The sequence below is a fragment of the Melopsittacus undulatus genome, chromosome 3, assembly GCF_012275295.1.
Source record: "Melopsittacus undulatus isolate bMelUnd1 chromosome 3, bMelUnd1.mat.Z, whole genome shotgun sequence".
In the NCBI taxonomy this organism is placed as follows: Eukaryota; Metazoa; Chordata; class Aves; order Psittaciformes; family Psittaculidae; genus Melopsittacus; species Melopsittacus undulatus.
This window is the reverse complement of record NC_047529.1, coordinates 92,915,037-92,930,998: the sequence shown is the minus strand read 5'-3', so window position 1 is coordinate 92,930,998 and position 15,962 is coordinate 92,915,037. Positions and strand designations below refer to the sequence as shown.

The following is a 15,962-nucleotide window of genomic DNA, read 5'->3' as shown; positions in this document are numbered from 1 at the left end:
ATGTGACAGTCCTACCCGGTTGCTGGACAACACTTTAATGATCTAAACCATATATGTATGTATATATGTATATAAAGACATTATAATATGCAGATAATACTTTTTTTAGTGCATGCTTCTGCCCTCATAGCAATTCCTTGAGACTGCTACATCAGGCAGTGTTAATAAGAACAAGTTACAAGCCTGAGGTAAACGCACTACTGGAAGGAATGCACAAGCCAGAGGAGCAAGTGAAACATAGTCTGATTGGGCGAGGGACTCTAAAGCTCCTCGCTACCACCACCTGGGGAAAAGGTAATATATCAACATAACTGGAAATTACTGTCACTGTGCTTTCAGAAGGCAAGGAAAGAGAAGCCCTGTTCCCACCACTGCCTTCACAGAAGTTTTTCCTTAATCACAGGAACTTGAATGGGATGCGGTGCTTAGGAAGCAAATGGTTTCTAGGAAATCCTGATAGTAAAGAGAGAAAGCAGTTATTTCAGTATTATTCCTTTTATTTTCTTACAAATTAACATTCTAAAAAAATTGAAATAGAAACACTAAATACAGTATTGCACATAGTGATCTTTGTTAGATGATCTATTACTTCATTTAGTATAGTAATATACATACTGTAGGTACTGAAGGAAACTGGAAGGCTACAAATGCAAACATGCTACTGTATTCTTGCACTTAGGAGCAAAGTTAAGAGGAAAAGACTATTGTTTACATAAATACAAACATGGATTTGAATCAGTGCCATTAAAATAGCTTTATTTTTTAAAGTTTTTTTCCATAAGTTACTTGTAACAGCAAATAATCCCTTCACTTCCCCAAACAGTAATGGTACTCCCATCAACACAAAATTTTAGAACTCCATTCTTGGTAATTTATATCCCTGCTAGAAATTATTACAAGTACAGATTTTCACACAGTTTTATCAGCAACAGGAGACTTGCTTTTCACATAGTGAAAAAAAACATCTTTTCTAGTGCTTGGTGTATATGAAGAATAACAGATTCCTGAGGTCATATTTCACACTTCCTTTTGCAACACCCTGTAGGATATATTAGCCTCTGGACAGCTAGGAATGACTCTCGATGAGCTAGATTAAACAGAGAACAATGCAACCCAGCAGATTAGAGCTCATTTGCCTTACCCTAGTGTCTTTCAGGCTCCAAGGCTGTGAGCATGTGTCCAATTCAGTTGCATGCACACACCCCCCCCTCTTTCGAGAAAAGTGCGCTTTGAAGGAAAAATATTGTCAATCAGGCTGATTGGTTTAGGGCTCTTAAATTAGGATTGGAAGAAGGGATTGTTACCAGTTGAGCAGGCCAAAAGTGATATAATAAATTCAGGATTGCAAATAGGAATTAAGCATGTGCTCTAAAATGGAAGCCCTAAGTCACAGATTTCAATCATTAACCTCCTTGTCAGGGACACTGAGAGCCTGGAGGAAAAGCCTGCAATTCTGTTAAGTGTGAAATTGATGTCAGTTAGTTGGTAGTTTATGTTCTGTCACTAGAATCAGCTACTTTTACATAAATGTCAGTCCCCATGTGCATCTTTTAATGGCTCTCTAAAGGAGTTTTAAATTACTGTAAAGCTAATTTCAAAAGGGAAGTCATGTACATGTGGCCAAAAGCCTGTCTGACTTAAGCGGTCAGCAGTTAAACTATACTATACCTTCTAAAGTTCATGTAAAAGTATTAGCTGCTTTATATATTAACAAACTGTAATAGCCAAATCTCTCTCATACTCTCTATCATACTTCTGTGCTTTTCTGTGTTCTCCTGCTTTTCACTTACTCTTTTTTTTTTTTTTTTCCTAAATGCTGGATGTCTGACCCCCATACCACCTGGCATTCACTATCTGGCAAAAGATGAAATAAAAGTATGCTGTCTTATCGATTTTAAAGATAGTTACAGTAAACATCTTGTTCCACAAATATTTAGTCATGGAGGGCAACCAAACAAGTTGGGAAAGCATTGATTATACTGTATAAACAGCACTTAACGATTCAAAATACAAACTACAAATGCCAACATGAAACGGATACAAACAATTCACTAGAAGTAACATTTCTTTCCCTAATCTAAGTGCAGTGCCATGAAGTATTTGTGTTAGACAGATGTTGCCAGTAGGAATGGAAATGTTTTACTGTATCATGTAGCATTATTATGAAGTTCAACGTAATGCTTCAGCATGTTCAGAATTGATGCAGATGCCACTTTTTATGCATGCTGACTTGGCCTATTTGTAATATACCATACACTTTACAAAATATCATTTTTGAGTGGCAAAAGAGATACAGAGTACAGGGAAGGTGTTTCAAGTCCATACCTAGTCTATTGCTGGGCACTCCATTAGAGTGATTACATTCATGAATGAATGTACAATAACACATCAATTGGTGGAAAACTCTAGAGAACAAAACGCGAGTTTAAAAAGGTCAAAAAAGCAAATGATCAGGATGATGTAGTTTCCTTCCCCCTCGCTCCCCACCCACAGGCATGTTGAGTTTTGGTAACCAGGTAACAATGGCTTTGCTTTTCTTCTCTCAGATTTTCATACGTATCTTTGCTTTCTGAAAATAAAAAGGCAGAAAAATGAGTATACATAAAACCACCTCTGAAAATGTGGAAAGCACAGAAAGATACAGGCTAATGTTTAGTTATACTTACTGTACAATTGACTTCACAAATAAATTTCCTTTGAAGCTGGAAATGAAGTAGACTGCAACTACATACCGCATGTGGAATATATTTGGTTACTTTCACTCTATGAAATTGTCAGTAACACTAACAGTCCCAGTTTCAGTGCAGATTATACAGTTATTTCTTAAGAAAACCCCCAACTCTCAGTGTCTTTACATATGGCAAAATGTAGGTGAGATGGAGAAATCCAAATCAATGTTAGCTTTGTTATTTTAAAAACAACATCTTTATGTGGTTTCAAATAGAATCGATACAATAAAATCTAGTTTATCATTCCTAACCAAGCTACTCCTCTATTTACATTTCTTGTGGCACTAACCACAGAGAGCAAACTCTCCCTAAATATTCAGAATAGGAAACAATAAATGCAGTATTATTACTTCCTGTGTCAGATTATGTTAGTGAGAATATAGTAAATTACCACCTGTTTCTTTTCAAGGATGCGTCACGGTAATAGTGCCATGACTACAAAGCATAGAAGAATTAAATAGTGCCTTGGGGCCCTGGGGTGTTAGACAAGGACATTGACACATGAAACAATCTTCTGTTACAGTATATTACAAATCTAATTGATGGCAGTTGCTACTGGTATAATTTAAATAGGAAGTGCCAGATTAATTTTTTTACCAGAGGAATATTTTATTTAAAATCAGCTATGATCCCAACAATGCTTAGGCAACAATAGTGGGAAAGTTTCACTGAATGACTAGAGTTGCTCCTCTACTATTATTAAAGTTATATATCTGTTTTCAGAAGAACAGTGAGAGCACAGTGTTATATTTTCCTAGGTTTTCTATTCAAAACAAGTCCAGATCAGTGGAAAAGAAGCCACTAGTATTTGATGTAGGGATCCAACTTGAAAAATGTGTACATATCACAATTCTTCCTTACATTTTATAACTGTAAACAAAGAGAGTAAATACAGGCTGAATAAGCTTGGAAAACTGGAGCTGCCTTTCTGTCTTCTAGGTGCATCCTACACCAATACTGGGATTACTGGGATGCAGACAGATTGGTGGGGAGGGGTCCAGGAAGGAGAAGAGGGGGACGATAACATGCTCTTCTTGCTTGTGGTACATCGATTTTGTGGAGTAAACATTGTAGGCAGCATTTAAGTTTGTTAGTCTAACACCTTTTATGAAAATTTTAGACATTAAAAAATAAGAAAGAAAAATCCCCTCAGAGCAAAAAGGTACGTCAAGAGTAACATACATATAAAATGGAAATAGAGAAAGGTAGCATAAGTGATGGGAACAGAAACATTGCTACAATTTTTACTTACAATTCCAGAGTCATGTTTTGGTCTTACATTGTATAGCGACTTCCCCTTTTTCTGCCTGCAGAGTTCTTCTGCTTCTTTAACTCTGAAGAGAGACAAAACATATAAATATTCCTGTAGAATGGAATTTCCAAATACAGTATGTAGCTTACAAGTTTAGGCCTGAGGACACAGGTGGGTAACTTTATTCCCCATATTTTCATTTGCATGCTCCATAAAATAGCAGTTGCACTCTGGCTGTTGTTGCCATACCTTCAGACTCTGGCACTTACAAGGGAACTCATAATCAATGGCGCAGCCTTCATCCATTCCCTACCTCAGTAATTTAACAACAGTTTAAACAAAGTTTCCCACCAGCCCATCTATCTTCCCATCCACTCAATTTTGCTTGCAGTTAAAATGGCAAAATACCTTAACCGCAATTTCCAGTCTTCACTCTAACTTAAAACAAAAATGGAAAATTAACATGTAACATGCAGTTTACAACCAAGGTGGTGCACACCACTGTACACAACCCTTTTTTTCCAATGCTGAAGGTGAGCAGCAAGGCTTACATGACCACTGGGAATAAATGCACTTGGGCTGCTTGGATGTAAAAAGAGCAGCAGGTTCCAGAAGTGAGCAAGCTTCCTGTCTTGGCAAATGGTACCAAATGAGGGCCTAGCAAAATACCAGCAAATGCCACATTTCTGATATGTGTCCTTCTAGCAGTGCAGATACAGAGCAAACTGTGAAAGTCAAAGTGCTACTCAGAAAGGCAGCTTTCCAGAATCAGTCTGGTGTGTTCCATGGCACACTATAAAATGTTTCTTTACCATCTTTACTCATTTTATAGATCAACCTTACAAACACACATGGTTATTGAAACACTGATAATACAGATTTAAGTTATGAATTCTCTGAGTTTCAAAGAATTACATAAAATCGTTTCTATACGATGGCCTTAAATGGTGTGAGGTATGTGTATTTGTTTATGACAGATGAGAATATTATTCATAAATAAGAAAGTAGAAAATAAAAATGTAAGTCCTATACTGGTTTGCTCTTGCCAACAATATAGACTTCAGATGGCACTTACTCTGTCTTTTCATCATTATCCAACAGTGGGAAAAAAAAAGAAATAACAGTAAAACGATATTGAAGAAATGATATATCCTTGGCTGGTTCCTTGCGGTTCATCTCCAGACCACTTGCATGTCTGCTATTTCACTGAGGCTACACAGGGCAACGTGAGAATCTGACTTTGTGTTATTATTATTCTTAAATATTTTTTGTGTGCGTGGTAAGGGCCAGATTTTGAAAATAAGACTCCAGCTGGGTCTGCTAAGCACATTAGAAAACCCCGCCTTTGCATTCATCTCTCCTTTATCCAACTTCACCAGACACATCTCGTTCTTTTTATAAGTTTCAATTTTGTACTTTCAAAAATTAATTTAAACATCAGTTCCTTTCAAGCATTTCCAACAAGCTGCTCTCTTCATTTGATGGCCCTATATTTTATTAATGTAGGAAGACCTTTACATGCACAGATGGGGGAAAAAAGGTTTTGAAACCTGTTAGTTTGAAGCCGTAATACTTTCTATCTGACTGCATATCAGATAGACTGCTGCAGCGTAATACAGAACAATACAGAATAAAAACATCAAACAGCAAAGTAATTCAACTTTAAAAAGCATTAAAATAGATCCAGTAAAAGTGTCAGCCAAAACATGGTGATAGCTTTAAATAGGTGCTTATGGGAATGATACAAAATGCAGTAAAATTCAAAGACATATTCTTGTTCCTAAAATGCCACCTTTTCTTATGCTTCATGTTTACTTACATACAAAGGAGATGTCAGACACATTCCAACCCATCAGAAGCCACTCTTACAAAGACAAATATAAAATATCATGTCTATCATGTAATTTCCTTTTTTTTTTTCCAATACAGCTATAGCTGGTTTCCTTCACTGATAGAAATAATTTAAATTAGAAAAGAAAATGTTAACTGGGAGTAAATTAGTATCAAATCCCAGGGGCTGTATGAGTGCTACCAAGGTTATCAAAATGACTGTGTCAATGAAGAAACGTAATATATGCAGGTATTCAGACTACTTGTCATGACTGCATATGTAACACACAAAAATAGTTACCAAACCAGTTCAGAGAGCTCCAGATGTTATTCTCAGGAAATGTCAGGGAATCTTTAGTTCCAGTCTTTGTCCCATTTAAACATGCCCTTCCAGGACAGATTATCCACTGCTTGTCTAACATACCAGGACATAAGACAGCACAGATTTCTGTGTGTCTAGTTTTAATTCATAACAGAAGTCCTCATGCAGAATGTGAATGTTGATAATGCAGTGATAGGGCTTATTTTCTAAAAAGCAGGTCCCATTAAGTGCCACTGTAAGCATAACATCTGTAAATATTCTGCTTCTCTAGAGAAATACCTATTTGGAGAAAAGCTGTCTGCTTGAAACAGCACAAGGTTAACAACAATTCCACTCTGTGAGAGAGGAAGTCAGGTAAGAGAGGATGTCTGAACTTCTGTGTCCCTTAGATTGCACTTGAAAAGTGATCCACAACCTCCAGACTGATAAATGATAACCTCCAGCTTGTGCTACACATTTTTCTAGGATAATGTACTGGTCTCACTTGTATAGTTGGTGTCCTCAAGTTTTTGGGAGGTTTTGTGAAGTTCCTTAGAGTTTAAGCCTATTTATTCATCCCGACAGGAATGCAGAAGATGAGAAGCATTACTCCCTAATGCACTTAAATCTGAGAGCAGACGCTCAGTTCCAACCATGTCACTGACTCACTCTGTGGGCTTGGGACAGTTTGCTGTCTCCTGGCCCCCATCCTGTTCCCTGTGCAGGAAAATCCAAGTGGTTGGATAGAGATTCACTGAAGCCATGTATACTTCTTCACCAAGAAATGTCATTAGAAGTGTAAAGATAGAATCATAGAATCAACTAGGTTGGAAAAGATCTTTAAGATCATCAAGTCTGACCTAGCACACCGACGGCTCATTGTTGGGAGACTTAGTTTATAATCACATTAAAACTGTAAGTGTGGAGACCTGTATAAATCTACAGCTGTACCTGTAAAAGTCATCAGACTGGTGAAATATAAGGGCAATCATTCACCTTCCACAGGGCTAAATCTTAAAGCAGTAAAACTTGTATTAATTTCTGCAGTGTGCAAGTGTATTTTCTGAAGGTTGATCATCCAACTAAATTAGGAATTTACTAAATATAAAATTAAAACAATCTAATTCTTCTGGAAGAGCAAAAGGATGTTTTTGATATAAACAGAATCATTTAAGCTGCAAGATCTAGAAAAGCAGACAAAAGGTTACCTTTGAAGTACAATAGTCTCAATTCAATTAGAAAATAATTGCCACTGTCATTTTCTTGTCAGTCTCTTAGGTTTTCCTCCACTGACTCTGAATGTTTCTTCATCTTCCCATCCATGAAACTAACAAGATTTAGGGAAACCCACTTTGCTTCTGTCGATTCATGCCTGGTTCAAATTGTATTTCTCACAGTGGTAAATTCCCGCATACCTTCCTCTTGCTCAGGCTTTTCCAGCCTCCCCACTGACTTCAGTGAAACCCTGATCAGGGTGGAGCTACAAGATAATAATCTAGGACCAAAAGGTGCAAAAGTTATATGAACACTAGTAGTTATATCAGGACAGCAGGATTAACTATTCAACTATGGTGAGCTCGTAGAGCTTAATGAAGAAAATACTGGATCTAATTCAGTACTGGAAGGAGGGAAGAGGATATTTAGAGAAAAGAGCACAAAGGCTTTTGTGAACCTCCTAGCAGAAACAAAAGTGGAAGCAATTGCAGACAATGATTTACTTCCAGGCTCCAGGCCAAAGTGACACTGCTGCTCTGCATGGTCAGCCTAGACAAGCAGAGAATTATTTAACTCTCACTGTAGTAACCTGAAGAACAAAGGTATTAACAGCAGTGGACCCAACATCAGGCCCAGGGCATATTCCATAAATACTTACTGGAAGTGTTTGTAACTTGAATCTGGACAAATATATGTCCTTAAATATTGAATTCAGCTAAAGCATTGCTTTCATCATTCCAGAAAGGATGTACTTCCAAACCACCCCAACAATAAGAAAACATGTAGAGAATGTACAACAGTGGACAATCTGCAGATCAGTTAAAAAAATAAAAGAAAAATCTACAAGTGAATGAAGAGCCGGTCTCTTGCACACCCTGAGAATTCTGGTCTCAAAATCTGCTACTTCAGATTCAGAATCTAATCACTGTCACTTATAACAAAAGGAATATTTTGTTATTTCCATCATAACCAGAAAAACTTCTCTGGCGCTTTCACCTCCTACCTCACTTTATTGTGAGACAAAAATGTTCAAACTATGATTAAGTTTAAAGACAGTCTGTAAGATGAATAAGCAAGTTACACTTTGGCTTACACACAGGAAAAAGAAACCAGACATCCTTACAAACCCAAAAGACAAAGTAACTACCTTCTAGACCAAAAGCCAGTCTGGCCACAACTTTATCAAGGCTTAAAAACTTTCTGTCATCATTCAACCCACTGAGGGGGGAGAGGAGCCACTTCGCTGCCACTAGACATTAATAATTTTGTCCAAAGTATCTGCGGCAGACAGATTCATTTCCTACTGGCTCCATCTAGGCTTGGTAGACTTACACTTCACTAGTGATCACTACAATATGACAAATGTAAGCACAGTGAGAAGACTGGAAGATAATATTCCTGTGAGCAGCTCTGCTATTTAAAAAACTCCCATGATAAACTCAGGCATTGCTTTTACAGTTTGACAGTGTATTTCATGAAACCCAAAATGCATTCTCTGCAGATATTCTCTAACATAAAACAAAGCTTAGACAATACTCTTTATGCTACTAAGTGCTTATTATCAGATGACCAAAAGGGGTGTTGCCAAATATTTTATTTAGGTTTGCCCGGGTTAGAGGTAATTTGTATATAATAATTATAGCACCTTCACAAATAAAAATGAATTAAAAAATCCTCAGCAAAAATATCAAGTGACAGACATCTTTAAGACTTCAGGAGCATAAAATTCTAAAACTCTTTCTTTAAAAACTCTTCCAGATTCTTTGATCCACTTACTAAAATATTGAAATGATTTTTTTGCTAAGGAGATTCTTTTTAGCAAAAAGAAAAAAAAGAAAAAAAAAAAAGGAAAGTGATGACATAGATATGATTCAGTAACTGACTGCAAAGACTTCATACAGATAAGAAGCACACTGTAATGTACCCAGTCCCATCAAACTGACTGATGAAACTAACTTCTGCTTACCAACAAAGAGAATACATATTGGACTATCTTGACACCCCTGCCAGCTACTTGCAGGCTTACTTCAAGGACCATGAAACAGACAATAGCTGCCCAAAAGAAGCAGTGATTAATCATACTTTGGCTCAGAGAACCAAGGAGGAATCAAAATTAAATTAAATTAAATTTAAATGTTTTAATCTGGCCACTTAACACAGAGACTAACCTGCAACAGGACCCTGAATAAGATCCCTCTTCTGTCATCAGTGTAGAGTACACTCTGGGGAATACATTTCAGACTTTCTTCAGTATGCATCTTGTCAAGTGGGCCTAAAATAAGGTTTCAAGGCCAACTGAAATTGAGGTCAACTGAAATGAGAATGAGGTCTTCCCACTTTCAGACTTACTGTAATCCATAACACACTTGAAAATACTCTGAAGGAATTTCAATTCGGAAGTATTCAGTTTCACTCAGTTCTATCTGGCAATCATATTCTTGATCTAGGGATTCCACTCTTAGCTGTGCAGAGATACACAGATGTGCATAAATACAAAAAATGGTAGTTTGTTGAAACATGTTTTAAAAATGATAAACATTAAAGAAAATGTTAACTCGAAAATATAATGATGTAAAAAACTAAATTATTAAGTGTTGCTATGATTCAAACTATGAATGTGCATATACCCACTTAAATGCATTACTTGATTTCTGCCATTGAAGAATTCATATTTGTTTCTTGTCAAAGTGATCAGTATTTCAGGCTATACCTGGCTACCTTCAGGCAAGATGGAAATCACTTTCATACTGACTTTGCATATGAAACTTGAGGTTGCTCTAAGAAAAGATAGTCATCACCTTCCATTGTTTTTTTGGAACTGAAGCCAGCTCTCAAAGAAGCTGGCTGCATTTTGGGCTATTTGGTTAGGAAATTCAACAGGAAATGATAAGGGAAAGGAACAAGACTGGAGGTGAAGTAAAACTGGTAACATAATCGGCATGCAAAAGAATGGAAACTTGTGAGTGAACGGAAATGTGAAACTATGTTCGCTGTAAAACATTTTTAAGCATCAGATGAAGTAAAAGAAGGGAAAAATGCAATATGCAAAAAAGAATGAATAAAGTCTCAGTGAACAGACTATGTGGAGGAGACAACTACCATAAAGAGGATATGGAAACATACCCTGGATAGTTTAATTGCTACATTGGGTATACTGGGGCTACTACATTGTACAATTTATAGCTACAAGATTGGCAGTACGAGCGAAGATGAGAACTGAGTGAATAAAAGAGATCATTGGGAAAAAAAAAAAAAAAGAAAAGAAAATTTAAAAAAGTAATAGTCAGCTGGAGAGCCACAGAATTCGAGTTCTCCAGTGCAGGGCAGTGCAGGAGGTGGGAAAATGTGAGGCTTCCAACTTTGCTGCATCAGGTGAAAACAATCATATTAAATGTTGCCCATACATAATCATGTAATGACTAAAAATGACTGCAGACATTGTGAGGCTCTTCCCAAAAATGTGAAACAAAACTCCCTGATATTAGACTATCCCTGTACTCATACCATAAAACATGCACAGAGCCATGTACTTACACTGAACAGATGTTGCCATTCTTACGCCAATTCCATGCCCTGGTTGAGCAAACTCTCAGTAACCAAAGAATCTAACATCTTCTGTAGTTTAGGACCAGTCTGGGTTACTGGTAGTTTTTAAGTCTTTATGAGCACTGCAAACTTTTGGGAACTAGTATTTTAGTGACAAATGCTGCTCATTTGTAAAACATTGTAATATTTTATAGCACCTCAAGTGCCAGTGATCACTTTGCCTGGGAATGAAAAAAATCACAGGTATAGAGAGTGTAGCACCTCTTTTCAAAAAATGGGGCTAAAATATTTAGTGGTATATTTTTCACCAGTATGCAAATATCTATTGAGTATGTGGGGCTGATTTTTACCACAGGCAATTGTCATTCTTTTTTCAAGAAGTGATGAACAGGAAAGAGCTAAAATAACTGAAAAGATCACTGTATGTCACACCCAGTCTGACATTACAGCCATAACAGCCTGCAAAATTCATGATGGTATGATTGGTATCTATCTCCTTTTGTGTACAACACACATATTAGGATGCAACGTAACATACCAGTATAATACAACACCATCAAGTAAATAAAGACTGCTGAAAAGCCCTTTTGCTGTTTATGTGGGGCATTCTGGAATTTGGCCTCATGCAAGTCACAAAAAATGGGAAAGATAACAGATTTCTAATTAAGTTTTTACTAGATTTTTCACTCTTTTCAAGTTTACTATTTGCATGCACCAGTGGCTTTACAGTTGCAATTGCAAAGGGAAATATTTGTTCCTGCCTTACAAAACACAGTATTACTTAAAAATTACTTAAAAAAAACAGTATGTAAAAGAATTTTCACCAAATATCCAGATTGAGAAACTTATCTCCAAATGCTTTTACTTTTTACAAACTTTTCCTTCAAAAGCAATGCTAAAAATTAAAGTCGTGTCTCTCCTCCCTGAACCAAGAAATTGTGGTGTTTTCATTGAAAAAAGGACTAGCTGCTGAAAGTGCACAAGCAACTGGAAAAAAAAAAGAAGTACTGAAATGTTGAGCAACTTCCCTCAGCTGGACAGCAAACTCTCTTTGTGAGGCATTGCCTCAAAGGACTGTTCCTAGCTTCTCAATCTCTGGTGTGTTTAGGTCTCTTTTAAGTAGACTTTCCAATGCCTTTAACAGTATTTTCTGATCAGAAAGCTGATTTATTTAAGTTACTCCCAAAACCTGACGATCCTTTTAATTATTCAACTAAAAATTGTGTAAGGTGCATTCTGTGTTGAAATGTCATTATAACTATTAGCTGTAAAACCAAGCTTACCAGCATGGAACTCAGTTGATTAGAGAGAAATAAAGACATTGAGAGTAAAGTTCCCAAGTCAGAAAAAGTATCTTTCCATAACCACTTACGAACATAACGCTTGCAGCTTTCAGCTGGCATTACAACAATATGCCAAGCAAAATGTGACCCCAGTAAACATACTCCACATGTTCATCGTTTCCCTCTCATGTTGCCACTCCATATACATTTTTCTCCTCTTTCCTTCCATCTCCACATTTCTTTGCAAGTGCACACTCCCATGTCCCCAGATTTCTCACTCTCAAGTCTGACTCACTGGTTCCTATTATAAGCGTTAACAAAATATCCCTTAAATTACTCTAAGAGGACTTTGCTCGTGCTATGGGATTTAATGCCCTCCTCTGCAAGCAGAAGTGGCAGCTTACCAATATGCTCCTCACTGTGCAATGTACAGATATCCAATGCCAGACTTTAAATTGCTCAACAGCAAGTTTTAAATCATTCTGCCGAGGAGTCTGTAGGGAGACATACCAGTCTTTCTGCAGAGGGAGATCAATGAGCTGTGGAGACATGCTGGCCAGGAATCTCCCTTTCATCTAGATATACACAGTGTGACACACCAGGTGCCAGCTTAACTGCTATTCTTATGGGAATGGGCAACTTTTATATTTGAGAGAAGAGTGCATTTTTTTTTGAGTTTATAGATTATTTTGAATGTGTCAAAGATTTATCGTGGGAGTTAAAGGGTCGAAAAAGTCAGCCAAAAGAAATTCTCAAGCTTAGTATGATGCAAAGATATCAGGGACTTGATCCTGTTTATGAACTCTCCTCTGCTGGCATTCTTGACAATCTTTGTTCAGCAACATGATTCTTCATGAAGGCAAGGGCCAAACTGAGCTTACGAGCAGTATATGCCTTATATACACACTTATAAGGCACTTTTATCTTTTTCTCCCTTTTTCTCTTCCCCTGCCCCTTCTAAAACACAACTTTCTTTCCCCTTTTTAGGTGTATCTTTGCAGGGTTGCAAGCCTTCTGGAACAGCAAACAATCTGAAGAAATGGAAACATATCCAGAGCTGGAAAGGACAAACAAAGTCAATACCTCACTTGTACCCCAAGAAAGGAAAGGTGGAGCTATGGCCCTACAGACATGTTTCTGTCTTATTATTGATCTGTTGCTAGGAAGATCTGAACTGGCATCTAAGGTCTAATGATACAGATACTAACTTTTGACAGCAATAGAACGCTCCTTTAAAACACAGAATTTCTTAAAAGACTGCTTTTTGTTACTACAAAGAGCCAGAGTGTATTTCATGCCATAAAGAAAATGTGAAGTTGTAGTCCTAAAGATGGATCATTGCTGTCCAGACCAATATGATATTTCCTGATAAATAACTGTATTTTTAGCTACAAAGGATTCCCAGATTCCATATTTGATTGACATGCCCAGCAGTTGCTCCTTTTTCTCCCCTTCTCCCTCCCTACCCTCTTTTTTTTTACATTGATCATAACTTTTCAAGACTTTCCTCTGTAAGGTTATATTACATGTTGCCTCATCAGCTTTTTTATCTTTAAATTCCTAAGACAGGCTATCTTTTCCTGTTTCCTAGGAAAAGAGTAGTGTCAGCGCAACAGTTCTGTAGACCTCTGCTGAATATCAAGAAGAATTAAAATACATCTTATTTTCACATAATTGCTAGACTGGAATAGTGCATCTAACACTGGATAGCTCTACCTCCAAAATATAAGGAAACTGGGGTGGGGGTGAGTTAGAGATTAATGAGAAAAGAGTTAACATATTTACGTCAGTTTGTATGAGAAACTTGTTCTCACTACAGGAGACAGAAAAGACATTTGAAGATTGGTGGTGTGAAAATTTTCACATAAAATGATATGTCTTTATGTTAGATGCAGCATCAGAAATTTCAACCTCCACAAAATATTTTTGAGAACTTTATAAATAACTCAGATAACAATTCCTATTGGAATGCTCCAGTTAGCCTCGACTGCAGCGTGACCACAAAAAAAATAGTGCTGTTCAGAAAACCTTTTGGCAGACCTATGCTTTCACTGTAATTTTCAGGTGCATTTTTCTTTTTATTGCTACTGTATTTAACAGTTTATCATGAATAATTTTCTCTACAGCTGGTATTTTCCAGTTCTGCTTTATTTCAAGTGAGGGAACTGAGTGAAAGAAGTAAAAAACTTCAGAAAAATTAATTTGTTTTTAACCTTGCACCATTTCTCTCTTTTTTTTTTCTTCTCTTCTTGTAAGGAAATTTGAAGCCTGACACTTCAATGTTTATCTGTAGCATATAAATGCCTGGCAAACCAATATACAAGTTGAAATGCCAAGTGAAAAGTGTTTAAAGTAAGAACTGGCTGACTGCTTTCTTTAAAACATACACTTTAAATACACAGTAACAAAAAGTAGTACCACCTTAGGAAATACCATCTATTAAAAGCCTTTGGTTAAATTACTATAAAACAGTGTGACTCATATTTGCAGAGACTAAATGAGGAACAGCCTCTCTTAACAGTCCATAGGGAAACCGGAATATAAAATATTTTAGAATCATTGAGCATAAGAGTTTATTAAAACGAACACTAAAGTGCAGGGGGAAAAGGCAAAAAAACCCTACCAAAACCAACGAGGGGTAAGAAACCAAGATGATCAAACTAAGTAAAAAACTAACAAAAAAAAGTTATACATTTAATAAATACTTATAGTAATTAAAACATACTTCATGAGCCATGAATTCATGAGGTAAAGGATTTGCCAAAGGTGGCATACTGCAATACTTTAAAATGAAGTTTCACTGTATGTCACTTGATTTTGCCACCAATGGAAAACTAGAGTTACTTTGACCATTAATATTCTAGCCTGCTCTTCAAATTCAGCAAAAACTTTCAAAAACATCAACTAAAGAGGAAAACCTAGTTTCAGGAAATAATTTTTATTTTGGTGGAAATAGGCAGATTCTGTATTTCTGACACTTACAGATCTATTGATCTAGGCTGAGACTTTGAAACCCATCTCATTGAACATTCTTACACCTTTGAGTACCACTTATTTTTCTGTCAAGTTTTTTCTCCTTTGGCTTCTCAATATCTCACATCATAGCATCTTGTCTTTTACTAAGAAAAGTGGAAATGTAAAATCAAGAAAAATGTCTGAAGGACAACTTCAGATTTTAGGTCGAACTATGACTGAAGGCAAAATATACTCCACTGCAAGCCCCTTTTCCCTTCCTTTCCCTTCACTGTCACATCCTGCATCTAGAGACATTTTGTAAGTTATACATGCTCAATTCTATTCAGGCTAAAATCACCCTTGCCCTAAAAGGGCCCAGCTGGCAGACACTTTTTTCCTCTGCTGCTTCAGCATATCCTATCATCATATATATATATCATATATGTAAGCATACATATACACTGAACTAAAATGACATTAAATGATTGCATCACAATCCCATTCTTTTAAGCTTTAGATGCATAAGAAAAATAGGAGGAAAAGGATTTGTGCTTTTTCTAGTTAATGTATTTTAAAGAAAAATATTTCACAGTGAGAACCCTCTGGAGGATTTTTGTTGATCTGTTATTAGAAAAATAGCCTACTATTTTGAAATGAAAGAACATTTTTCTTAAATATTGTTCTATAAAAATAGATTAAACTAACCTGTATTAAGTTAGCAGCTAAATCCCTGCATAGGAAACCAAAGATAATATTTAACTGTCAACTCAATTCCAAAGAGATATACTTAATTATGTAAAATTAAATCAGTCAGTGAAATTAAATAGATCCCTGGAGAGCTGCTGTACTGT

The 15,962-nt window shown here is 36.5% G+C and overlaps 1 protein-coding gene across 2 annotated transcripts in view; it reads right to left on the bottom strand.

Annotated features, from left to right (window-relative positions):
• Positions 1 to 479: 479 nt before the first annotated feature.
• Positions 480 to 15,962, bottom strand: part of FMN2 (formin 2) — a 176,983-nt gene continuing 161,500 nt past the window's right edge. The window contains exons 19-20 of one of the 2 annotated variants that reach the window (XM_031046248.2): positions 3,982 to 4,063; positions 480 to 2,569 (exon numbers count right to left, since the gene is read on the bottom strand). In XM_031046248.2, coding sequence (XP_030902108.2) covers positions 2,543 to 2,569; positions 3,982 to 4,063 — 109 coding nt within the window. In that variant the 3' untranslated portion in view covers positions 480 to 2,542. The remainder of the gene's footprint in view (positions 2,570 to 3,981; positions 4,064 to 15,962) is intronic. The other variant, XM_034060972.1, reaches the window with a different exon arrangement.